This window comes from Drosophila yakuba, chromosome 4, assembly GCF_016746365.2.
Source record: "Drosophila yakuba strain Tai18E2 chromosome 4, Prin_Dyak_Tai18E2_2.1, whole genome shotgun sequence".
NCBI classification, from domain to species: Eukaryota; Metazoa; Arthropoda; class Insecta; order Diptera; family Drosophilidae; genus Drosophila; species Drosophila yakuba.
The window spans coordinates 1,385,001-1,412,866 of record NC_052531.2 but is presented as its reverse complement, the minus strand read 5'-3'; the positions used below and the strand labels follow the sequence as shown (position 1 = coordinate 1,412,866).

Here is a 27,866-nt window from a genome sequence, read left to right as displayed (position 1 = left end):
CGACATACACCATGATCTCCAAATCTTTCTGGTGGTTGACGTCATCAATGACACTGCCAGCAGGTACCTATCTCGACTCCGAGGACACCCTAATCCACTGGCAAGGGCAGCCACCCTTAATGACTTGTCGCACCGTAGATTAATAACAACATGTAATTAAACTTAAAATCTTCCAGTTAAACTCCGGGCTGCTGTTAGTCTGGAAGTTCTCAAGTTTTCTTCAATAAAAAAAAAGTTTTCTTTAAATAAATTGTTCTTTGAATAATAGATGTAGATACTAGTGAACCATTAACAGCCACTACAATAAACGTATATTTTTTAATAAAAAAAAAGTCTAATACAACAATGAAAAAATATTAAAAAAATTTTTAAATGTGTGGGCGTGGCAGCTTTGGTTGGTTTGTGGGCGTGGCAAAAAGGTTTGGGCGGTTTGTGGGCAACAGAGTGGTCGTGGCCATATGGGTCAATAAACTTGCACTGCGTCTATGTCTCTAGAGTATGCATGATGTATCTCAACTTTCTAACTTTTACAGTTCCTGAGATCTCGACGTTTATACGGACGGACATGGCCTGACATCCTGATCACGAACATATATTCTTTATATGGCCGGAAACGCTTCCTTCTGCCTGTTACATACCTTTCAACGAATCTAGTACACCCATTTACTCCACAAGTAACGGGTATAAAAATAAGACAGAAAGCTAGCTTCTCCCAGCCGAAACTTATGTACCCCCTAGAAACGATATACATATATTAAAAAAAACTGGGCAATACCGAATAAAAACATTAAATGAATAGAAACAACAATATTTTGCAAAGATTTTTTAAATGTTTCTGTAGCTGTTACTTGATATGTTCGTCCGATTTTGATCTGTTTAAAACAGAAATAAAATGCTGTCCAAAAAAGTTGGTGTAATTAAACTTAATGCAATAATGGTTGGGTTGAGTCTTCGACTACTAGATGCCAGTTACTTAGCTGATAAATTTAAAAGCAATAAATACAGACAATAAGATCAAACCAATGATTGTTTTCTGGTTTTGTTTCCCCCGAAGTTCAAATTTTTTCTTTAATATTGATTGAATTTTCTTAAAGTTTGATCGTGGGAGTTTGGTGCGCCTTGTGAGCCCTAGATTAGGCGTGCCCAAAATATTTTTGGCATATCTATAAAAATTGGAGAGACATGTAATAAAATACAAACATTTTAACACACTATTCAGAATTGTGGGCGTGGCTGTTTTGATAATTTCGTGGGCGTTAGAGTGGGCGTGGCAATATTTGGAAACAAGCTGGCGCTGCGTGCATGTCTCTGGTATGAATGCTTATTTTTCCTAGTATATAATGTTCCTGAGATCGAGACGTTAATAAGGGCAGACGAACGAACAGATGTATAATGCCAGATGGACTCGGCTAATGATTCTGATCAAGAATATATATACTTCTTATTGTCGGAACAGAGGAGCTAAAGTTTTGTTTAATCAACAGCAACTTATACAAAGCCCGACCCAAGGTTCGCAAGGTAAAAGCCAGCATAAGAACAAAAACCCGAAGCGTTTTTCGCGAAGGATATATATAGTGACATATCCATAAGTCCCTAAGGCTTAAGCACATGCCTACACTCTAATACACATACAACATGTAGACACTACTCTGGATGTACCCAATAGATACCAGAGAAGTAACCCACTGGTAGAATAAACATCCGTAGCCTAAACAGCCCTCGCATAATCGCCACGTTCCCACGTTCAAAGCTCGGGCTCGCAATCCCGAAAAACAGAAGTATTATATTTCAATAAACAAAATTATAAGAATCTAAGAGCACTTGTATCCAAAAGCGAATGCACTTGAATCCAAGAAAAATGCAAAGACAATTAATGTCAGCAACTCCAAAGCTTTCTCTCTTCATTTGATCAGAACCCTATAGTCTAATGTCCATATTAGAAAAGCTCGAAACCGAGGCTTGAACGTCAATCAAATCAGAGTAATTATTAGAGTTCAGTTTGAGGCCTAATTATAATCGGTCGGTGTTCTTCTCAAATAAAACAAGAGAGAACGCTATAGTCGAGTTCCCCGACTATCTGATACCCGTTACTCAGCTAGTGAAAGTGCGAAGGAGGTCTTCAACACTGACAGTTTTTGGCGGTTTGTGGGCGTTAGAGTGGGCGTGGCAAAAAGTTTTTTGGCAAATGGATTGAAATTTACAAGACTAATACAAAAATGAAACAAGAGAGAACGCTTGTGGACTCGCGTCGGGGTAAGACGTATTTTCATTGAGCTCTGTATAAAATCAATTTACTTAAGTGAAGTGAATAAATAAAACAAAATAAATTACAAACATCAGCGAAAAGACGCTATTAGCAATGTTAAATTGCAAATCTATAATATTTGTTGTGTGTGGAAACATTAAGTGAAAACAAAAGCTAATTTAAATAGACAACAAACAAATCGACAGTTCCAAAATGAGCAACGCGATTTGCGCGCTTAGCGGCAAAAAGAGCAAGACGAGCGCCGGCTCTCTCTCCAACGAAACAATGCATACTTCACCGACTTCTCTAGCTCATTGAAAACCGAGCAAGACATCGATCAGTTTGCTGGTAGCCTGGAATCAACACTAGTTGCAGCTGCAAAAGCGTCAACTCCACAAGATACCCACGGATGCAGTAAAAAGTTCAACATGACAAGTCGAGATACCTTGTGCTTGAAAAACGACGACTTCGAAGAGAGTGGCAGGAGCACAGATCACCTGGCGCAAAGAGTAGATTAAAAGCAGCCTCTCGCAGACTTACTAAAGCGCTTAAGAAAAAAGAAGCGGACGCACAACTGCGTTACATCGAGAATCTCACGCCCACCAGCACAAAAAACTTTTCGTGGAAAGCCCACAGGAATCTGCAGGCACCAGCAGAAACTGTCGTACCCCTCCGTAACTCTTCTTCGCTGAGTCTTCGCTGATCATCTCAAAAAGGTACTCCAACCAAATCCAGCCACTAACTCATTTACTCTCCCACCCTTAACTGCATCTGACTTAGCACCACAAGATCCCATAGAATTCCGGCCAAGCGAAATAACTAAAGTCATTAGAGAGCAACTGAAGACTGGAAAATCGCCTGGCTTCGATTTAATAACACCGAAAATGATCATCGAGCTTCCAATGTGTGCAGTTCTACAAATCTGCCTACTCTTCAACGCTATTACCAAAATTGGATACTTTCCTCAAAAGTGGAAGAAATCAGTTATAGTTATGATCCCTAAGCCTGGGAAAGACAAAACACAGCCATCATCATACAGGCCAATAAGCCTACTGACTTGTCTCTCCAAGTTATTTGAAAAAGTACTGCTGCTACGAATCAGTCCCCACCTTAAAACACACGACACATTCCCATTGCACCAATTTGGTTTTCGGGCAGAACATGGAACTATTGAGCAGGTTAACCGCATCACAACGGAAATTCGCACTGCTTTTGAGCATCGGGAATATTGTACAGCTTTATTCTTAGACGTTGCACAAGCATTCGATAGAGTATGGTTGGATGGACTTTTGTTTAAAATAACCAAACTGCTGCCTCAAAACTTACATAAGCTTCTAAAGTCTTACCTATACAAAAGAGTGTTCGCGGTTAGATGTAGTTCAAGCACTTCAAGCGATTGTACTATAGAAGCTGGAGTGCCCCAAGGAAGTGTATTAGGTCCAATTTTATACACCCTATACACGGCGGACATTCCAACAGACTACCAGTTAACAATATCCACATTCGCTGATGACACTGCATTACTGAGTCGATCCAAATGCCCAGTAAAAGCTACGATGCAACTAGCACGCTATTTAACATGTGTAGAGAATTGGCTTGCAAATTGGCGCATACCAGTAAACGAAAAAAAATGGAAACAAGTTACGTTTACCCTTCACAAACAAACTGCCCGCCCTTGGTTATGAACCACACGCGCATCCCACAAGCCGATGACGTAACATACTTAGGTATTCATTTGGACAAGCGGCTCACCTGGGGGAAACACACATAGAGGCCAAGACGACGCACCTGAGACTCAAAGCAAAGGATCTACACTGGCTTATAAACGTTCGGTCTCCCCTAAGCCTGGAGTACAAAGTCATTTTGTAAAACTCCGTTCTTAAACCCATATGGACCTATGGCTCCGAGCTATGGGGCAATGCATCGAGAAGCAACATCGACATCATACAGCGAGCACAGTCTAGGATTCTGAGAATCATAACTGGAGCTCCATGGTGTCTTCGGAACGAGAATATACACAAAGACCTAGAAATAAAACTTGTCATTGAGACAATAACAGAGAGAAAAGTAAAATACAAGGAAAAACTAGGCTCACATCCAAATCCCCTTGCAAGAAAACTTCTTCGAGTATGCAGCCAAAGTCGACTGCACCGCAACGATCAACCAGCCCAGCGTTAAATTTTTTAGGCCACATAGCACAAATCATCTCATAAAATGATAATAAGCTAGCTTAGAATAAGATTTGAAAATTTATTGTTAGTCTCTTAAGTAAAAGGAAAGATTCAATAAATAAGAAGATTTAAAAAAAAAAAAAAAGAGAAAACGCTATAGTCGAGTTCCCCGACTATCTGATACCCGTTACTCAGCTGGTGGAAGTGCGAAGGAGAGTCTTCAACACTGACAGTTTTTGGCGGTTTGTGGGCGTTAGAGTAGGCGTGGCAAAAAGTTTTTTGGAAAATCGATAGAAATTTACAAGACTAATACAAAAATGAAAAAATATCTAAACATTTCTCAAAAGTGTGGGCGTGGCAGCTTCGGGCGGTTTGTGCGCGTTAGAGTGGGCGTGGCAAAAAGTTTTTTGGCAAATCGATACAAATTTACAAGATCAATACATAAATGAAACAATATTAAAACATTTTTCAAAAGTGTGGGCGTGGCAGTTTTGGGCGGTTTGTGGGCGTTATAGTGGGCGTGGCAACATGAATCGACAAACTTGCGCTGCGTCTATGTCCCTGGGTCTGTATGCCTAATCTCAACTTTTGCTTTTGTAGTTCCTGAGATCTCGACGTTCATACGGACAGACAGACGGACAGACGGACAAACGGACGGACAGACGGACGGACAGACGGACAAACGGACGGACAGACGGACGGACAGACGGACATGGCCAAATCGACTCGGCTATTGATCCTGATCAAGAATATATATACTTTATATGGTCGGAAACGCTTCCTTCTGCCTGTTACATACTTTTCAACGAATCTAGTATACCCTTTTACTCTACGAGTAACGGGTATAATTAATAACATGTCAGAAGACTCCGTGAAACCCCATGATCTAAACATGGTTATTGACATAATCAACAGCGGTATAGACATAATTAATAGGCTCAAGGTGGAAAAAGAACAGAACCAACGAATTGCGATACTGATATTCAACCTACAGCAGTTTACAGAATACATAGAAGATATCGAGTTAGGTATGCAATTAACCAAATTAGGAATCTTTAACCCAAAATTACTAAAACACGATTATTTGAAACACGTAAATTTGGAGAAAATGCTAAAGATAAAAACATCAACTTAGCTCAAGACAGACACGAACGAAATTTTGATTATATCCCACGTTCCTAGCCAGGTCACTAAAGTTCGGATATTTCAAAAAGTTCCGTACCCAGATGAACATAACTATATTCTAACCGAGCAAATATTCGACAAATGTATTGTAGGACTTATTAAGCAAGAGCAAACTCAATGCAAATACATTATAACCCAAAGAAATTTTCAAATAAATTATATAGAACCAAATAAACTTTTAACATGGAATATTCCTGAAACAGTAGTCAACCAAGATTGTACAAACAACAAAATATTAATATCAGGAAAAAACATCATTAAAATTAAAAATTGTACCATGCAAATAAATAAATTAATAATTTCTAACAAGAGAGAACGCTATAGTCGAGTTCCCCGACTATCTGATACCCGTTACTCAGCTAGTGTAAGTGCGAAGGACAGTTTTTGGCGGTTTGTGGGCGTTAGAGTGGGCGTGGCCAAAAGTTTTTTGGCGAATAGATAGAAATTTACAAGACTAATAGAAAAATGAAAAAATATCAAAACATTTTTCAAAAGTGTGGGCGTGGCAGCTTTGGGCGGTTTGTGGGCGTTAGAGTGGGCGTGGCAAAAAGTTTTTTTGCAAATCGATAGAAATTTACAAGACCAATACAAAAATGAAAAAATATCAAAACATTTTTCAAAAGTGTGGGCGTGGCAGCTTTGGGCGGTTTGTGGGCGTTAGAGTAGGCGTGGCACAAAGTTTTTTTGCAAATCGATAGAAATTTATAAGACCAATACAAAAATGAAAAAATATTAAAACATTTTTCAAAAGTGTGGGCGTTGCAGTTTTGGGCGGTTTGTGGGCGTTAGAGTGGGCGTGGCAACATGAATCGACAAACTTGCGCTGCGTCTATGTCCCTGGAGTCTGTATGCCTAATCTCAACTTTCTAGCTTTTGTACTTCCTGAGATCTCGACGTTCATACGGACAGACAGACGGACAGACGGACGGACAGACGGACATGGCCAAATCGACTCGGCTATTGATCCTGATCAAGAATATATATACTTTATATGGTCGGAAACGCTTCCTTCTGCCTGTTACATACTTTTTAACGAATCTAGTATACCCTTTAACTCTACGAGTAACGGGTATAATAATCTAGCAGGTTTTACACAAACTATTTATATCACCAACAATGTTACACGTTTAGAACCAATAAATCACTTAGAAACAAGAGAAATGATTAAATTGCATGTAACACACTACAGCTTTTTCCAAATTATTTCGCATTACAACTTTTGTGGTCATGATAATTAGTTTGACTCTGTATTTAGCAAATAAGTTTAAAACAAGAGAGAACGCTATAGTCGAGTTCCCCGACTATCTGATACCCATTACTCAGCCAGTGGATGTGCGAAGAAGAAATTTCAACACTGACAGTTTTTGGCGGTTTGTGGGCGTTAGAGTGGGCGTGGCAAAAAGTTTTTTGGCAATTGATAGAAATTTACAAGACTAATACAAAAATGAAAAAATATCAAAACATTTTTCAAAAGTTTGGGCGTGGCAGCTTTGGGCGGTTTGTGGGCGTTATAGTGGGCGTGGCAAAAAGCTGTTTGCCAAATCGATAAAAATTTACAAGACTAATACAAAAATGAAAAAATTTCAAAACATTTTTCAAATGTGTGGGCGTGGCAGTTTTGGGCGGTTTGTGGGCGTTAGAGTGGGCGTGGCAACATGAATCGACAAACTTGCGCTGCGTCTATGTCCCTGGAGTCTGTATGCCTAATCTCAACTTTCTAGCTTTTGTAGTTCCTGAGATCTCGACGTTCATACGGACGGACAGACGGACAGACGGACGGACAGACGGACATGGCCAAATCGACTCCGCTATTGATCCTGATCAAGAATATATATACTTTATATGGTCGGAAACGCTTCCTTCTGCCTGTTACATACTTTTCAACGAATCTAGTATACCCTTTTACTCTACGAGTAACGGGTATAAAAATATTAGAAATAATCTGGAAATTCCCAAGCGGCAGAATGTATTGAGCAAGTAATATAATTAAAATAATGTAATATAGAAAAAACATAAGAATTCTATTCTATTCTCATCAAAAATTAACTCTTTCGACGCGATAGTAGACTTTACCTTCTCGACTGGAGGGACGGTTATGCCTGTATATTGTATAAGTATGTGGAAACACTTTAAAATCTTTGATTTCTGGGTTTTATCAAGTCTCCGTAAAAGCAATGACATGGGATGCACAAGAAAGGCTATGAGAGTGCAAATTAGTTAACTTTCTACGAAAACCTTTTGCATTTTAATTTAAAAGAAGCAGGCTAGATGTTGGTTTTTTTGCGGAGAAAAAAGAGTCGGTAGCAGCAATAGTCTGGCAACGTGAAGGAAGTTTAATTACCACAGGGGTCGTTTTTTCTAATTTTCTACGCGTTACTCGAGATCTCACTATAGAAGCTAGGCAGTTGAGATTAAGCATACAGTTTCCAGAGACATAGACGCAGCGCAAGCTTGTTGATCCATAATGCCACGCCCCCCTCAACACCCACAAACCGCGCAAAACTGCCACGTCCACTCTATTAGAAACTATTTTTTAATAATCTTGTAAATTTTTTAACGCACACAAACCGCCAAGAACTGTCAGTGCTGAAATTTCAAACTCGCGCTTCTAGCACAGTAGCGGGTATCAGATAGTCGGGGAACTCGAGTATAACTTTTTGGCCGAATATCAATAGAACATATGGTTAAAATAGCTTGTTGGGACAGAATTTGAAAGAATAATTGAATAATTGTAAAAGAATAATTGTAACTATAATGGTATATGCTTTTGTTTCGCCTTGTATAAAAGATAATACATCAGACAATGATTGATCCGGGTATGGGCGAGAAACGAAATTTTGGTTTTTTAGTGGAACCACCAAACGGGGATTTAGCACTGCAGATTTTAGACTTGGACCCCTTGGTATCACTTGGCTGCTTCGGCTTTATTACCTGACCTTAGCTAGACCAAAATTTTGGTGCTCAGGCTTTTATACCTGGCCCTAGCTAAATTTACAAGACTAATACAAAAATGAAACAAGAGAGAACGCTACTTTGGCAACTTTGGTCTGTTTGTGGGCGTTAGAGCGGTCGTGCCAAAAAGTTTATTGGCAAATCGATAGAAATGTACAAGACTAATACAAAAATAAATAAATAAAAAACCATTTTTCAAAAGTGTCGGCGTGGCAGTTTTAGGCGGTTTGTGGGCGTTAGAGTGGGCGTGGCAACATGAATCTACAAACTTGCGCTGCGTCTATGTCTCTGGAGTCTGTATGCTTAATCTCAACTCAACTTTCGTTCTCAACTTTTGTAGTTCCTGAGATCTCAGCGTTTATACAGACGGACATGGCCAGATCCACTCGACTATTGATCCTGATCAAGATTATATAATATATATACTTTATATGGTCGGAAACGCCTCCTACTGCCTGTTACATACTTTTTAACGAATCTAGTATACCCTTTTACTTTACGACTAACGGGTATAATAAACTTAGAAAGTTGAGACTAACAATGCCCCCAGAAATATAGACGCAACGCATGCTGCCACGTCCATACTATTGAAAAATATTCTTATAATTTTACTTTTGAAATATTTTCGTTTTATTATTGGTTATGCCAAATCCTAGCGGTATACTAACTTTTATTTCGTACCACCGTGCAAAGTAAACAAAGCCGAAACTTGCAAGCGAGAAGTTAAAAGTACCGCAAGAACGTAGTCTGCACGCTATTATAATATATAAAATATTCAAGTTATCAATTATTTGGATTGTGCACAAATGAAAACAGATTCACTTGCAAAGAACAGAGTTTTGATGATTTTTAATAATTAAAAAACAAAAATTAAAAGAATTTATTAAAAAACATTCCTGGTTTAAGCAAAAACAAATATAAATTCTTAGTGCAAAAAAAGTACGGCTGTTCGTTTTAAAGCCCAAGTCTCCCAAGTCTAAGCCCGTTACTCGTAGATAAAAGGGTATACTAGATTCGTTGAAAAGTATGTAACCGGCAGAACGAAGCGTTTATATAAAGTATATATATTCTTGATCAGGATCAATAGCCGAGTCGATTTGGCCATGTCCGTCTGTCCGTCTGTCTGTCCGTATGAACGTCGGGATCTCAGGAACTATAAAAGCTAGACAGTTGAGATTTAGCATGCAGACTCCAGACACATAGACGCAGCGCAAGTTTGTCGATTCATGTCGCCCCGCCCACCCCTCCCATACCCACACTTTTAAAATATGGTTTGATATTTTTTTGTTAGTCTTGAAAATGCTCTATCTATCTGCAAACCAAATTTTTTGACACGCCCACTCTAACGCCCACAAACCGCCTAAAAATGCTACGCCCACCCTTATGAAAAACGTTTTGATATTTTTTCATTTTTTTATTAGTCTTGTCTTTTATCGATTTGCAACAATTTTTGCCATGCCCACTCTAACGCCCAAAACTGCCCCGCCCACACTTTTGGAAAAGGTTTTGATATTTTTTCATTTTTGTATTAGTCTTGTAAATTTTTATCGATTTGCAACAATTTTTGCCACGCCCACAAACCGGAAAAAACTATCAGTGTTGAAGTCTCTTTTGATATTTTTCATTTTTGTATTAGTCTTGTAAACTTTTATCAATTTGCAAAAAAAATTTTGCCACGCCCGCTCTAAGGCCCAAAACTGCCACGCCCACACTTTTGGAAAAGGTTTTGATATTTTTTCATTTTTGTATTAATCTTGTAAGTTTTTATCGATTTGCAACAATTTTTGACACGCCCACAAACCGGCAAAAACTGTCAGTGTTGAAGTCTCTCTTTCGCACTTCCATTAGCTGAGTAACGGGTATCAGATAGTCGGGAAACTCGACTACTCTATCTTGTTTATCCTAAAATTTGTGAGAATAATCCTTATGTTACACGTAGTGTTACATTTTATTTATGTATGTTATGTTGATATATGTATATTACCAAATAAATTTTGAAACTATAAGAATTTACCCTTGTAATCTACGATAAACTAAAATAGCTGAATTTTTTATGTTACTATATTACCTTGATTATATGAGAAATTGATGCAACTTGAGCATAGTGAAGCGCGTGGTCCAAACGTTCCGACAGCCAATTACACAGCATATTGATCTGCTGTGAATACCACTGCTCAAAAAAATTTAATGTCCACAAATCGTCGCCAATCTTTCCTCGTACTTGATCCATATTATTTCTGAAGAAATTTACGTATCCTTGTCCCAGATCTTTTCCTGAGCTCGAAACATTTGTAAAACTGAGAATCGAGCCAATCAAGCTACCTTCATCGTATCGCGCCAGCTTTGACAAAGTCGACTCTAGCACAGACATAAGTTTACCGCTTAGACCTTGTGTCATAGCTACATTCGCTTTGTCGATTTGGTCATCGATTTTTGCATGAAATTTGTACTAAATAGGAAACAATTCAAAAAATGTATGAATAATTTTTCTTAAATAAAATTAAGACTTACCAAATCAATGCCGTCAATAGTAGTCAATTTAAAGCTTTGATTTTTAGCGTCTAATATCACATTGACCATGGCGCACATTTCAGAAGGTAATATATAATCAGTTGATATGAAAGCAATGTTTTTTTTCAGCCATGACTGAAAGGACGAATCAGTTCGCTGAATACATTGCTCTATCATATCGACTGCCATCATTTTTAGGCGCTGTTCTAAATGTTGTCGGAACTCTGCGTCTGGCCAGTGTAGGTCTCTTATGAAAGATTGTAGAGCGTCTAGTTTCCAAAACAAATCTTCAGAAGTGGCACACCCGTTTCTAAGCATAAAAAATGCAATATTTGGAATAGGTAAGACTTACTAACGTTTAAAAAGACTTTACGATGTGTATGCCAACATAAAATAATGGGCTTTAAATTAAGCATTCTTACAAAAATAATTAGATCCATTAATTTAGACACACCTTGTAACACCACATAAGCTACTTTTGTTTCTATGGCCAAAACATTTTCAATTGCTCATTTAATTTATTATTAAGAAAATAAACACACTTTCAGCTTATATAATATATTTCTAGTGTTCACGCTGGCAATTAAAACGTTAGTACTCGAATAGTCATGCTATAATTACTATCCTTACTCTATAGTTTTTTCCTAAGTGTTCAGTTGGCTTCAAATTTAAAAAACTTTACAATTTGTCCAATATTTAATTAAATAGTACTGTACGAGCTTTCTGCCACATTCTGCCTGTACCGTGTAGAAGAGGCGGCTACACTACATTTTGTAATTTCGATGCACAAGTTCGGGTCTACAAACGAAAATGATCTTTGCAGCAAGGATGCCGAGGAACAACAAAAATATGTAAAGAATTTTTTTATCAGTGCGTTTTTTTAAGCTGTGACAATTAAACTGTGTGACATTGAAGCTCTCAAACGCATACTTCCAAATAACTTAGAATTTTAGTAAATGAGAAAAGGTTTAATGTTATACATTTTCAAGATTTTATAAAGATGAACTCGGGTAAAATTTTTCTGCATTCTTTCTTTGCGGACCAATTCTGTGACTAGATTCTAAAACCGTGATTCAAAATTAAATCCACTTGTTATGATTTTTTAATGTAGTTTCTTCGTAGGTAAAAAACGCGTTTTCAAAACTATAGTGGATCTGCCCATCCCCATCTGCTCGTCGTTCTGCCCGTATGAACTCGGAGACATTAGAAAGCATAGGATCCGGAAAGATGAAATACAGACTCAAGTAAAGCCTACGCTGTGCAAGTTAGCTTCAAAACAATCAACAATGCTCGCAAACCCAAAAAACTGTCAGTCAACATTTAGGACAACACAACCAAGAGAGAACGCTATAGTCAAATCCCCTGACTATTAGAAACCCATTACTCGGCTAGTGGGAGTGCTGAAAAGATATTCTAAAATAATTTTGCATATCAATAGAAATTAACAAAGAAATGGTTTAATAAAAAAACAAGTGTTGACGCTATAAAAGAAATAAAGTATACCTTTTTACTCTACAAGTAATGGGTATAAAACCATATAATTTCAAAAGTCTGGGGCGTTTTGGGTAGCTTGTGGGCGTTAAAACGGCGGGAACTAAATACTTTTGGCATATTACAAGAAATTGGCAAGGCATATATTAAAACGAAAAAAATCAACAAATTATTTAAAGATTGGGGCGAGATAGGTTCGTCCGGATGTGGGCGGGGGAAGAATGTTTTTGTCATATCGATAGCAATTTTCAAAACGAATAAGAAAGTAAAACAAAATCAAGAAAATTTTCAAACGTGATTATTTATGAAATGAAATGAATTCATGAAATGATTTCTTTAATGGTATCGGAATCCCTTCATTACAAACTTATGACCATAATTATTTTAAAGGCGTCGCAATATATTAAGCATTATCTATTTAAACCAAATTACCCTATCAGCCCTACCCTTCCTAAGTCTTGGGCTTAATTTGAGAACGACTGGCTTATTGCGCTGTGCTAAAAATGTATTTCCTCGCATTTATAAACTCTTATAGTTTGTTTAACATATTGGGAAACGGAGAAGTATTTCATTACACAAACTGGCAATATGTTCTTTAACGTAACTTAACAAGCCATAAGTATGAAATTTGAGAACGACTGGCTTATTGCGCTGTGCTAAAAATGTATTTCCTCGCATTTATAAACTCTTATAGTTTGTTTAACATATTGGGAAACGGAGAAGTATTTCATTACACAAACTGGCAATATGTTCTTTAACGTAACTTAACAAGCCATAAGTATGAAATTTAATATTTTTAGTTATATTTAACTTAATTTTAAACTACGATTTTTCTAGAATGTTATATTGGCTTATATCTAATATTTTGTGAAATGCATTGAAATGCTATCAAGTTGTAAAATCGGCAATGCATAAAATTTGGCAGAAAGCAAAATGCAAAACCAAATGCAGACAACTTTAAAATCTACTGCTATATATATGATGACTTTTTTTTATTTAAAAACCTCATTTCGTCGTTGGCCGCTGTTGAATTTGATTGCTTTGGTAGCTTCGGTACATAAAAATTTACTTGATCTTTTTTGCCGCTGAGTAGCATTGATGGGTTGAGAGCTGCTGTATTGAGCGCCTGGGCAGCATTGTTTAATGCTGCAGGGTTCAAAGCAGCGTTAATCCTAAAGTTTTATAGAATAAAAATATAAATACAACATAAACACTGAGTTTAAGTGTAAAATAAAAAAATTGACCTTTGTTAATATATGTACGTATATGTAACCTTGCCAGTCAGACTTTATATTAATATCTTTTAATGCGCACTATTAATTATTACGATCCGTAAAATAAATTCACTTAAGACAATTTTTGTTATGGTACTAGCCAATTTTGTAGGAATTCTGCTATAGTTTTTGTTTGCAATATGTGCATATATTATTATAGAAATTTGTTGTTTCCATTAAATTAAAAAAATTAGATTACGTTATACTTACCCTTTGCTTTCCCATCGTTCTTTTTCAAATCCCTTATGAATTGACTGAGCTATTGAAGATTCCATCAGATCCACATACCGCACAACTAACGGTGCAAAAGTGTCTCGCAGGTGCTGATGAAAGCGTCCATTTCGCAAGTTGTCTAAAGAAATTATGAAAAAGTTTATGAATAAACATATACAAACAAAAAAATTTAAACTTTACAAGACAACCCCTTACATTAACTGTAAGAAGCAACTTTCAACGATCTCAAGATTAGGCACCATTAACTTTATGAAACATCGAATCGGACACACTAAACCGACACACCACAGTGCAATCAAAGCCTAACCAAATCCAACATAACCAAGATAAGCTTCTCCGAAAAACTCTCCCGAAAATATAATTACAACGATCAAATTTCGAACATCTATAAGCCTTTAGGAGGGCATATATATTTAATTATTTTTTATCATTTGTAAAGTATGAAATCCATTCAATATTGTTATTACATAGGGAATTTTACCTGAAAGCAATATCGGCTTTTGCCTAATACATACACCGATTTGTAATTGTTGGCAATTTAGTAATAATAATAAGAAAGACATTTTATCCAAATTTGAAAGAATATGCATAATCTTCTTGGTCATGCTATAACAATTTTTTTTATTTAAAATAATATCATACACTCAAAGTCGAGTTCCCCTGCCAATAATTAATTTCAGCAAAAAATACTAAAATAAATCAAATTTAACAAATCGCCCAATAGTGTGTGAGTGGCAGTTTTGGGCATTACAGAGGCGTGGCAACATCAGTAAAACAAACATTTAAGCTCAACTTTCTTTATAGTTTTTTATAGGTCCTGAGATCTCGGCGTTCATACGGACGGACAGACAGACAGAAATGGCCCTTGTATGTAATGTTTTGAAACAATGTGGCGTAGGTATTTATAAAAGAAATAAGTTCAAATATGTACATATTTAGAATGTTTAACTTACCATCAGTTCTCAAGTAATCATTTAATATTTGAAACAATGGAAAAGAATCCCAAGTATCAGGAGCTTGTTCAGATAAGACTCTATCCATGTCAACTGCAAAGAGAGACCAAAATATCTCCGCGTGTTCCACCAGTAAATCGCTAAACCATGCAAAAGCCTAAAGAAAATAAATGTTTAATTAATATTGATATTATAAAATAGATCAATTGTGTGTATAAATCATCTATAAAAAAATTACAGGCAAAACTCAAAATAAAATATGTTTAAAAAACATATTGGCATTAGACAATATATATAAATATTATCACACATAAAACATATTTTGCAAGGTCAACAAAAGTGTTGTATAGTATTTGTTTAGATCTGTGGAGGAAGGTAGGTATGCTCTTGATCACCATTAAAAAATTATTGACATCAAAAAGAAAAATGAGAAGAATGATTTTAAAATACGCATAAATTATTTTGTACGTAATCTTCTTTTGTAATCTTCCCTGAATGTGAATAACTCTTATTAGGCTTTACTCTAGTGTTGTTCAGATGCTAGTTAAAATACATGTCTTTAATAAAAACATTTAAACATTTTAAGTTCCCATTTCAATAATATATATATATATATTCTGGTTCTGGTAGGATTCTGGATAAAAAGGATTAATAAAGGAAAATTAATAACTAAAATGTTTAATTTCCGTGAAAAGTGGTTTTGTTGAAACTAAACAAGTTTCAACACAATTTCTTTCAACGGCCTGTAACATTTTAAAATTCAGAGTTATGCATGCACTCATAATCTTATCTACTGATTTTTGTTTACTGGTTTCACAGTTCTACAAATATATTTTTATACCTGTTACTCGTAAAGTAAATGGGTATAATAGATTCGTTGAAAAGTACGTAATTGTTAGAGGGGTGCGTTTCTAACCTTATAATATATACATATATATTCTCAATTAAGGACCACTAGACCAGTCGATCTGGCTACAATCTGTCCATATGAACGCTTTTGACATGAAACCTACGCTGCGCATGTCCGTTTCAAAACGTTGCCACGCCCGTTCGTTCGCCCACAAACTGGAAAAAGCTGGATCACAATTTTCTAAATTTTGTTATATATTTTAATTGCTTTGCCAACAAAATTTTAAAATATCTTTCTAGCACTTCAACTGGCTAAGTAACGGATCCGATAGTCGAGGAATTTGACTATATCTTTCTGTCTAGATTTCACATTACCAATTAGATAGATTTAAAAAATATACCAATGTATGTAATGTAAAAAAAAATGTAATGTAAAGTTAGGGCTATTAAATTTATATATTTCCATAATATATTTGAATTAATGCAGTCAGATATTCATTAAATGTACAAAATAATATTTGTAATAAAATTGCATGTACTTTAATTCATTAGCATTATAGTGAGTGTGTCCAAGTTTGATACTAAATAATGTGGCTCTCAAATTTCCCAAAATATAGACGTTAATACGGACACGCCGACGGACAAACCTACCCATCTTAGATAGATAGACTCGGCTAGTAATTGTGACAAGAATATATACGCCTTCAGCATATCGATTCGCCTGGTAATCTTAATCAAGAATATTTATAAAATATATAACTTTGTATAAATATATAAAAGCCCTCAGCATCTTTAGCACTTCTGAACAAATGTAGTACACACTTTTACTGTACGAGTAACTGATATAATACTTCAGGGTGAAGCATTGGATTGAAGTCGGCCACCGAACCGCTCATATTGACTTATCCAGTCACGATGATCAAGAATGCATAAACCTTAGTTGCTATTGGAGGTCTGCACGAGTGCACTCAAAAATTTCTGTTGTTTGAGTACTCATGAGTCAAACTCGCAATTTGGCGTGTCGAAATGGTTTCAACAGATTGAATTGCGTATTGGCTAGCGCTGCTTTCGTTGTATGCGAAATGAGTGAAATTCAAACCAATGCGGAATGGATAGAATGAGTGAATGCCGAGTAAATGTTTAGAGCACTCGGAAAAAATTTTGGAATTCTCGTCGTTCATGGCTTGCATAGGCAGCAGTGCACCAAATTTAATGATGAGAATGCAGAGCACGGACGAAAGCGTAAGCTTTAGTAAATTGCGGACATATGTACAACATATATATACATAACATAATATAACAAATTAAAAATTCAGCATTTTTAGATGCTAGAAATTTAATTTCAGAAAAACGATGTATTGTTGCTAACAATTCTATTACTATAAACAAAATTATGTTTCTGCATTCAATTGTAATATAAAATAAATAAATTACATACATATATATAATAATTAATCCATGTCTTTATATTTTTCTATGCATTGTATTAAAAAGCAAAACAAAAACGAAAAAACAAACGCAATAAATTTGATGTCGCCAATGCGGCGCACAGTTAACCGTTTCGGTTATTCCGAGTACTCGGTCGCGAGTTCTCATTCGTGCATGCCTTTACCACATTTGCCAAATCCATTTTACTCAATGTCTCACTCAGTCAGTCAGAACTTTGAGTGAGAGTACCAAATGCTGCTTTGATTGTATTCATGCAGACCTCTAGTTGCTATGCATACCAAGTTTTTTGGAAAGAATTAATTTCCTTATAAATTGTAATTCCTTATAAAACACATTTTTTGTACCATATATTTGCTGTCTAAATTTTCCGTATTTCCATTAAATTTGTAAACGATTTTATATGTTTGAACATTTTTGCATTTTTAATGTACATACGGATTTTGCAAAATTAATAATTAAAGCAGAATGGCCCTATTATTTTCTGATTATTTCTGATGTCTAATTTTTTAAACCCATAGTTATCAACGATACATGCCGTTGGTACAGGCGGGGTATACACTGCATGAGTCGGCATACAGTAACGAAATGACGATCCATCAGTTGATGCGGCAGTAGCCAGTTCAGATGTGCTAATGAGTCCAGTACTGTCGATTAAATCAACATCGCTTTCATTGTGGCCTCCTGATACATCATCATCTTCCTTACGTACTTTCTTTTTATCCATTTTATCATGTTTGCGCAGCTAAATAAATCGAGCATAGGTGTTAAATAGGTGTAAGTACATACAGATCTTTATTTAGTTTTAAGTAAAATAGTCAGAAATAGCTTCGCATCCACACTAATCGCCCACCTAATAAATTGAAACAATATGTTCTCGCATCTTGTTAGGGGTTTCTTCCAGAAGCAATGATAGGTAGAAACAAAAACACCGCCTTCCATTATATTTCTTACAGCTAAACTACACACTCGTAAAGTTAAGGGTACATGTTTTGTATATGTATTGTTTCAAACTGATTTATTGTCAAGATCTCGGTTAAATGTCAAGACGTACTTCCAAAAGGAAGAGAGTAATCAGGTAGTAACGCTATATAGGGTACTTATACATTTTTAAATATACAGGTCTTATTTGGGCTTGTAATCGTTTAGGTGTAAAACAACCTGGCACTCCCATTTTTTTAGGTTTTATGGTGTCGGAAACGATAATAATACAAACGGACAGGTCTAAATCGACTCCGATAGTAATCCTGATATATAATATGTTAATGTATATGTTAAACAGCTCCATACAAGAAACTTTATTTTACACATTTACAAATTCAATTTAGTGGATTTTTACGACTCTAACTTTTGATATAACATTCTTTAAAATATCCTTTGAAGGTTACAAAAACAATTACTTTTATCAGCAGGAGTGCTATGAAGAAAAAACAAAATAAAACAAATAAGTTTTTTCTACAAAAAATGGGCAAAAAACCGCCATATTTTTATACCCGTTACTCGTAGAGTAAAAGGGTATACCAGATTCGTTGAAATGTATGTAACAGACAGAAGGAAGTGTTTCCGACCATATAAAGTATATATATTCTTGATCAGGACCAATAGCGTAGTCGATCTGGCCATGTCCGCCTGTCTGACAGTCGTTCCGTCTGTCTGTCCGACGAGATCTTAGGAACTATAAAAGCTAGAAAGTTGAGATTCAGCACGCCGACTCCAGAGGCATAGATGCAGCGACAGTTGACCCATGTTGCCACGCCCACAAACGGCCCAATACTACGCCCACACTTTTAAAAAATGTTCTGATATTTTTTAATTTTTTTTTATTGGTCTTGTAAATTTATATCGAATTGCCAAACAACTTTTTGCCACGCCCACCCTAATGCCCACATACTGCCCAACACTGCCACGCCCTTACTTTTGAAAAAAGTTTTGATAATTGCTTGGGAAAAAACTTTATGCCACGTCCACTCTAACGCCCACAAACCTCAAAAAATCAGTGCTTTATGTGTTGATGTCTCTTCCACAAGGTGAGTTACGGGTATGAGATAGTCGGCGAACTCGACTATAGCGTTCTCTCTTGTTTCATTTTTTGTCAGTCTTGTAAATTTTTTATTGATATGCCAAAAACTTTTTATCACATAAGTAAGTCTTGCAAATTTCTATCGATTTGGGACAAATTTTGTATACGTTGTTCGTTTTCACTTACACTGGCTGAGTAACGAGTATCTGATAGTCCGGGAACTCGACTATAGCGTTCCCTGTTTATTTTGTTTCCCTATATTAACGAACTGTTGAAAGTTTTCCCTAGCATTTCCATCAGCTGAGTAACGGGTATGCGCTGTACGAGAAACTCGGTACACCAGTTTTTTGTTTATATTCAATTTCGGCTTATATTTAATATGAATCGGACGACTATATTAAATAGCTGCCATAGGAACAATCGTACATTTTTTTGTTATATTATATCATAATCATAGTTTTCTTGTTGTTGATCATAAATTGTTCGCATGGGCTTGCCAAAGCCAGCTTCCTTACTTTTTTTTCTTTTTATCTATTTTTCTAAGATAATTAAACTTTTTTTTAAAGACTTAAGCAAAACAAATTTCGGGAGACACTTCTCGCAGTTACTATTTATTCTTGCAAGTGTGTAAAGTCATTACTTATGATAACACGAAATAAAGCTTAAAGAAGTAAACATAAATTTAAAGATTAAAGCAAATGTTTTTTTAAATAAGACACAAATTGGATAATCACACCAAATAAATTTAATAGCATCCAGTGTGCTGGTTATAAAAGGTTGTATTTAAATGTAAATGAAGCGAAAATGTAATAGTGCATATAAATTCATTCATTCATTCTCTAGTCACTTAATTTTAAAAAAAACGTCATTTTACATAAGTAGACAACAAAAATAAAAAATTCACCACATCAAAGTCGGCATGTATATTATATATTTGATTAAGGTACGACATTTATATAAAATTACAGTTAACATGAACGACACGGTAAAAGCACAAAAAAGTTTTGTATTAAAACATTAAAAAAATACAATTGTTTAATAAGTTATATAATATGTATTATGCGATATTATGGTATATTATATATGAATAATGGTATGGAAAAACATAGGAAACCGAACTATTTTATTACAAAAATGTACAACTTACTTCTCCATAATGTTCTTCATTTTGTTGCAACAAATCAACACAAAGTTCTGCTAAGTGTATTAAGTCCTCTAGTTTTTTCGGAGCAGGAACAATAACTTCTCCTCGCAAGTCCTCTGTGTATAAGATAAAAATGGTTTAGTTTTAAAAGAGTTACGTGATTAGCTATAATTTGTTATATACGAAATATATTACCTAAGCTATAAATCTGTTTTAAATTGTATATTTCTATAAGTTGTGCTATAATTTACCGATCTTTCAGTATTCTGCATACGATCATAAATTCACTTCTAGTGCATGTGGACAATTTTATTATTGTTGAAAACGACTGTTTCTCCAATCTTACGTAAACGAGTATACCAGTTTTTAAACTATCCGCTTAAACCTATTTTGTAAAACACTTTTTGCTAAATATAAATACATATGTAGTCATACCCGTTACTCGTAGAGTAAAAGGGTGTCCCAGATTCGTTGAAAAGTATGTAACAGGCAGCAGGAAGCGTTTTCGACCATATAAACTATATATATTTCTGATCAGGATCAATAGCCGAGTCGATTTGGTCCGTCTGTCTGTCTGTCCGTCCGTCTGTTTGTCCGTCTGTTTGTCAGTCTGTCTGTCTGCCCGTCCGTATAAACGCTGAGATCTCATGAACTACAAAAGCAAGAACATAGAACATAGAACAGGGACATAGGCGCAGCTCAAGTTTGTCGATTCATGCCCACTTTTACGCCCACAAACCGCCCAAAGCTGCCACGCCCACACTTTTAAAAAATGTTTTGATATTTTTTCATTTTGATATTAGTCTTGTAATTTCTATCGATTTGCCAAAAAACTTTTTGCCACGCCCACAAACCGACCAAAGCTGCCACGCCCACACTTTTAAAAAATGTTTTTATATATTTTCATTTTTGTATTAGTCTTGTAAATTTCCAACGATTTGCCAAAAAACTTTTTGCAACGCCCACTCTAACGCCCACAAACCGCCAAAAACTGTCGGTGTTAAAGAGTCTCCTCCACTGGCTGAGTAACGCGTATCAGATAGTCGGGGAACTCGACTATAGCGTTCTCCCTTGCTTAGAGGTAAAATAGGGTAAAATCAATGTATCCAATAACTCCCTTAGGGCGCATAGAAAAAACAAGACAGAGCGCTATAGTCAAGTTCCTCAACCATCAGATACCCGTTACTCAGCTAGTGGTATTGCAAACGAAAAAGTTTTACAATCTTTTTGGCATATCGATAAAAACTGGTACAAAAAATATTAAAATTAAAAATATCAAATCTGGTTGAAAAATGTGGGCATGGCAGTTTTGCGCGTTTGAATGGGTTTGGCAACACATGGAAACAAACTGCGTCAATGTGTCTTCTACCTGTAACATACTTTTCAACGAACCTAGTATACCTATATACTCTACGAGTATTGGGGTATAATAATATTCAAAAATGTTTGCCTAGTTCACTTCTAACATATTTTTCTTGGAGCACACACAATATATAAAATTCTATCCCTTTTACTCTACGAGAAATATGGCTATATAATAAAAACTAAAACCTTGATAAAATTAAAGTGTATATAAAAGTCGGCTGTCCTAAACTGGGAAAATAGTTTTTATTGTGGACGACAGCTCACATAGTAACAAAACGCATTTTAGGAGTGCAAATTTTATATAGAGTAGTTGTTAAGTTTATTAGCTTGATAAGTGGTGCTAGTTATACCCGTTACTCGTAGAGTAAAAGGGTATACTAGATTCGTTGAAAAGTATGTAACAGGCAGAAGGAAGCGTTTCCGACCACATAAAGTATATATATTCTTGATCAGGATCAATAGCCGAGTCGATTTGGCCATGTCCGTCTGTCCGTCCGTCTGTCTGTCCGTATGAACGTCGAGATCTCAGGAACTACAAAAGCTAGACTCCAGGGACATAGACGCAGCGCAAGTTTGTCGAATTATGCTGCCACGCCCACTCTAACGCCCACTGCCACGCCCACACTTTTGAAAAATGTTTTGATATATTTTCATTTTTGTATTAGTCTTGTACATTTCTATCGATTTGCCAAAAAACTTTTTGCCACGCCCACTCTAGCGCCCACAAACCGCCAAAAACTGTCAGTGTTGAAGACCTCCTTCGCACTTTCACTATCTGTGTAACGGGTATCAGATAGTCGGGGAACTCGACTATAGCGTTCTCTCTTGTTTTAAAGTAGCAACAGTTTCTAAAATTTCCGACAAGCTATACGGTATACTTTTATTCCTCACAACTCTTAAAACATTAAATATTGTATACCTCAAAATCTTTATTTATTTACTACTCTTAAGTGACAGCAACTAAATTGCCTAAATAAATATTGTCAATCAGTCTCTCCTTCGTCTGTACTGGGTTTTGTAATTGTTGATCCTATTTTTCCCCGACGTTTATACGAACAGGCAGACGTACGGACGGACATGGCCAGATCGACTCGGCTAATTATAGTGATTAAGAATATATATACTTTATAGGGTCGAAAACGAATCTCTACTTTTAAGGGTATAAAATAAATAAATCAATAATATTCTTGAATTTGACCGTTTCGGCTTGTAAAGTAGGCGTGGAAATATTGACGACACAAGTATCCGGTATAAATACATAATACAATAAAATACATGTCAGCATCGTATTGTCGCCTACATTAGGAAATTTTAAGATTTATCGGTGGCATATTAATAGAAATTAGGAAAATATAATCCGTCCATCTGTCTGTCCGTCCGTATGAACGTCGAGATCAAAGGAACTATTATATTATTATACTATATTAAGCATACAGATTTTAGAGATATAGGCGGAGCGCAAGTTTGTGGACCCATGTTCTAAAGCACTCTAACGCCCACAAACCGTCCAAAACTGCCACGCCCACACTTTTGAAAAATGTTTTAAATATTTTTTTTTCACATTTTTGTTAGTCTTGTACAATTTGCTCGATTTGCAAAAAACTTTTTGTCACGCCCACAAACCGCCAAAAACTGTCAGTGTTGAAGTCTCTCCTTCGCACTTCCAATAGCTAAGTAAAGGTGGTAAAGATAGTCGGGGAACTCGACTGTAGGGTTTTCTCATGTTTTACTTTAACCAGCGGCAAATTATATTTATTTTTGTAGATAATAAACAGTTGCACTGTCATATTTTTTAATTAATATTTATATTTATATATATTTATATTGTTGTTTACGATATTGTTTAATCGACTATGCTTTTGGTCACAATAAAAATATTATTTTCATACCTTCAATTTTAGCCTTATTGGAAAGACGCGTATAATTTACAAGCGCTGCAGTCTCTAAACTTTTTTTGATCATTTGACGAACTTCTTCAGGTGGTACGGGTGTAACAATGTCTTTCATTAAAACTCTCTCTAAAAGAGATAATGTTGCTTTGAGTGCACCTTCTGGACGGCCAAATGGAAAACAATATCTGAAATTTGTTATTTGAAATTCTAGTAACTGACGTAGGCGATCTTTGATTTCAGAAAATTTCTCCTTTTCCTCATGTGTTATACTTCCAACTCCATCAGGTCTGTAAATATGTTTCAAAGTTATTTTATTAAAACTTTAAACATTAATGAGTTTTACCTGTTTCCATGTACATGGCTCGCGCAGAAGGCAAATGAATAGTGAATTAGAGTTGGGTCTATCATGTGTTGTTTTTCCGCACGATCCAGTAAATCCGAAAGGTAGCATAAGTGTCTGTAGCATCCTCGGACACCATAACGAGCGCAATATTCGTCCAACACGAAAACTTGACCAGGACTAAACCACCCCTAAAAGATATAATACAAAGAATAGAGAACGCATTTGACTATCAGATACCCTTTACTCAGCAGGTGCGTGGGCTAGGGCACTTTGCAAAACAATTAGAATATTACAAAATTGTAACAGTTTTAAAAATTGTGACCGCGACGCGTTTCTATTGATAGAAATGGGAAACACTAATAACAATCTTTAAGCTGTTACATTTTCCGAGATTTCGATTTCATTAGGACGAATTGCTAGATTGACAAGGATAGTGATCGAGACCAAGAATATACTCTTATATTTCATATGTTCGGAAACGTTTCCTTCTAATTCTTACATATTCTTGAACGAACCGAGTTTGCCGTATTACTCTACGGATAGATTTTAACTTCATCGTGTATATATACAAGTCAGCTTTGCACACTCTCCTGGTGACGATGCCCATTAACTTCCATTCACTGTGATGTAGCTTGGAGAATATTTGTTGCACACCTTTGTTGAAAGTGGTGCTTAATGCGATCTCTGTGTACTTTCCCAGATGATCGGTGGTGAAAGATCTGTAACCCCTTATTATACCCGTTACTTATAGAGTAAAAGGGTAAACTATATTCGTTAAAAGTATGTAACAGATAGGAAGGAAGCGTTTCCGACCATATAAAGTATATTTATTCTTTATCAGAATCAATAGCGGAGTCCGCATGAACGCCGAGGACATATAAAAAACTATATAGAAAATTTAGATTAAGCAGGCAGATTCGAAATTCGAAATTCAGTTTTTCTATTTGTTTGAAATAAAAATATAAATTTCTTCAGCTTTAAGAGATCTTTAAAAACAGTTTTGGTACATTTTCAGAGAAGCAACGTAGGGCGAGTTGTAGAATTAGTACTCAAAATTTAAATTTACAAAAACAATTTACTTTTATTTTGAATGATAACAACTTACCAAAGAAGCATATGGGTCGTTAAGCCTATACTCCAGTGTAAGGTTCTGTAATGTTTTGAAAAGTGTAGCATGATCAAAAGTACAAGGATCGGTGCTTATAAAGTCCTCCATCCCATGTTTACGAGCTTTGTCTGCGTCTAAAAAAAGTTGATAATGTATATTAAAGCACTTCTGAACACCAATTGTATCGATCTTTTAATTGAGGGTCATAGCACCCCTTAAATTATGGAAAATAGCTCAGTATAAAAATGTAAGTTGTACAATTTTTAAAATATTATTTTGAATTCCCGAAATGAAACTAATTCCCGAAATGATGTTAAAATGGAATTTCAAAATTCTGTGCACTGGATTAGTTAAAAAGTATGTTACAGGTAAAAGAAAGCATCTCACTCTAACACACTTAAAAAACTGACCCTTATACTTTTTATCTTGCCGATTTATTCGGTATTTTTTCAAAAAATGTTAGACATTTTTGTTTGCACTTCCACTACCTGGGTAATTGGTACTCGTAGTTACTCGTAGAGTATAAGGACATAGTATATTCGTTGAAAAGAATGTAACAGGCGGAAGCGTTTCCTAAAATATGAAGTACATTATTCTTGATCAGGCCATGTCCGTCCGTATAAACTTAAAGATCTGAGCAACTATAAAGGCTAGAAAGTTGATCAGGTCATGTTCGCTTGCATTTCTGTTCGTCTGTATGAATATCGAAACCTCAGGAACAATAAAGGCTTGAAAGTTGCGAATAGGCATGCAAGTTATCCAACCCGCAAACATAGCACTCTATCCCATTTTATAAATAAATTTTAAATTTCAATCTAGGAGGCATTTCCTTTGTATTTGTTTTTGTCATTGCCTTTGCCAGCGCTTGGTTACCCGCTAAGATAAATAATCAAACTAAGAAACACAGCTTCCGCTTGGAGACCTAACCATGGTCAACTTATTGCGCATCAATCAAACTGCATCCGTCAGCATAATTGAATTGCAAAACGCAGGGAAATAATTTCGGCATCAAGTTTTTATTCTAAACATAATTGAAAGTTCAAGAAGTTTCAAAATAAAAGCTTCTGGCAGAGGTTGATTGGATCAGGAATTAGAATCTTAAAAAAAAAACATTTTAACCATTAATAAAAGAAAACAATCTGGAAAAATTAATAAAAAGTTTTGAAGATTTGAATTTAACAATGGCAACCGGAGGTTTAGAGCCAATCCTTTCTGTGGGCGGGATTGGCCTTCAACGACCTGCCGTTGCCAGTTACGCAGCAAACGTAGTAACGGCAGTGCGAAGCCCGGAGGAAGAAAGTTTGGAGACTCTGGGCTGGAGAAGTCTGACTTCATTAAGTCTGACTTATTAATTGGGTACAATCTATTAAGGAAAATTGGAGCTAAAATAGATGTAGAAAACGGTATTCTGAAATATAATGGAAAAAAAAATGAGAGTGTTATGACAATGAGGAGAAAAAAGATTTGTGTTTAATTGGAGAAAATAATACTCTTCCATTAAAGGAATATATCATAAACAAGAGAGAACGCTATAGTCGAGTTCCCCGACTATCTGATACCCGTTACTCAGTTAGTGGAAGGGAGAAGGAGAGTCTTAAACACAGTTTTTCGCGGTTTGTGGGCGTTAGAGTGGGCGTGGCAAAAAGTTTTTTGGCAAATCGATAGAAATTTACAAGACCAATACAAAAATGAAAAAATTTCAAAACATTTTTCAAAAGTGTGGGCGTAGCAGCTTTGGTCGGTTTGTGGGCGTTAGAGTGGGCGTGGCAAAAAGTTTTTTGGCAAATCGATAGAAATTTACAAGACCAATATAAAAATGAAAAAATATCAAAACATTTTTCAAAAGTGTGGGCGTGGCAGTTTTGGGCGGTTTATGGGCGTTAGAGTGGGCGTGGCAACATGAATCGACAAACTTGCGCTGCGTCTATGTCTCTGGAGTCTGTATGCTTAATCTCAACTTTGTAGCTTTTGTAGTTCCTGAGATCACAGCGTTCATACGGACGGACAGACAGACGGACAGGCGGACAGACGGACATGGTCATATCGACTCGGCTATTGGTCCTGATCAAGAATATATATACTTTATATGGTCGGAAACCCTTCCTTCTGCCTGTTACATACTTTTCAACGAATCTAGTATACCCTTTTACTCTACGAGTAACGGGTATAAAAAGTACTTTAGCAATCAAATGGAATATAAAACTGAATCAGTTACTGCAGAAAGATTAAAATTGAGGATCAAAAAATCCTGAACGCGCCGACGATGTTCATTCCGTCAAATTACAATTGAAAAGTTTGGGATCAACAAATCCTGAACACGCCGTCGTTGAATTTTCCGACAAAGGAAAAATTTATAACCTAATAATAATTTCAACTCAATTAAAAGATTTCAAAAATAAAATTATGAAAAATATTGAAAAGGAACATTTTAAAATTAATATGCAAATCCCTTTTCGAACCGATATTCGAGGAGAAATAAATACTGACAAAGAAACAAATTATAAGACCTAGTAGAAGCCTCTATAATTCACCAGTCTTAGTAGTACCCAAAAAGGGTCAAAACAAATATGGAACTCTAATACATTGACTATTGACTATAAAAAATTAAGCGAAAGCACAATACCGGACAGGTACCCGATGCAAGACCCGTCTGTAATATTATCTAACCTAGGAAAGTCAAAAT

General features: G+C 35.8%; 1 protein-coding gene across 8 annotated transcripts in view; it reads right to left on the bottom strand.

Moving 5' to 3' along the window:
* LOC6523775 (calcium-dependent secretion activator) overlaps window positions 1-27,866 on the bottom strand; it is a 46,391-nt gene that overhangs the window by 2,560 nt on the left and 15,965 nt on the right. For 3 of the 8 annotated variants that reach the window (XM_039377154.2, XM_039377153.2, XM_039377155.2), the window contains 10 exons: window positions 25,181-25,317; window positions 24,076-24,263; window positions 23,730-24,019; window positions 20,479-20,591; window positions 17,850-18,056; window positions 15,017-15,173; window positions 14,040-14,181; window positions 13,560-13,727; window positions 11,065-11,374; window positions 10,622-11,002 (listed from right to left, as the gene is read on the bottom strand). In XM_039377154.2, the coding sequence (XP_039233088.1) occupies window positions 10,622-11,002; window positions 11,065-11,374; window positions 13,560-13,727; window positions 14,040-14,181; window positions 15,017-15,173; window positions 17,850-18,056; window positions 20,479-20,591; window positions 23,730-24,019; window positions 24,076-24,263; window positions 25,181-25,317 (2,093 nt within the window). Of the gene's footprint in view, window positions 1-10,621; window positions 11,003-11,064; window positions 11,375-13,559; window positions 13,728-14,039; window positions 14,182-15,016; window positions 15,174-17,849; window positions 18,057-20,478; window positions 20,592-23,729; window positions 24,020-24,075; window positions 24,264-25,180; window positions 25,318-27,866 lie in introns of those variants that run through there. The other 5 variants (XM_043207223.1, XM_043207224.1, XM_039377160.2 and 2 more) reach the window with 5 other exon arrangements.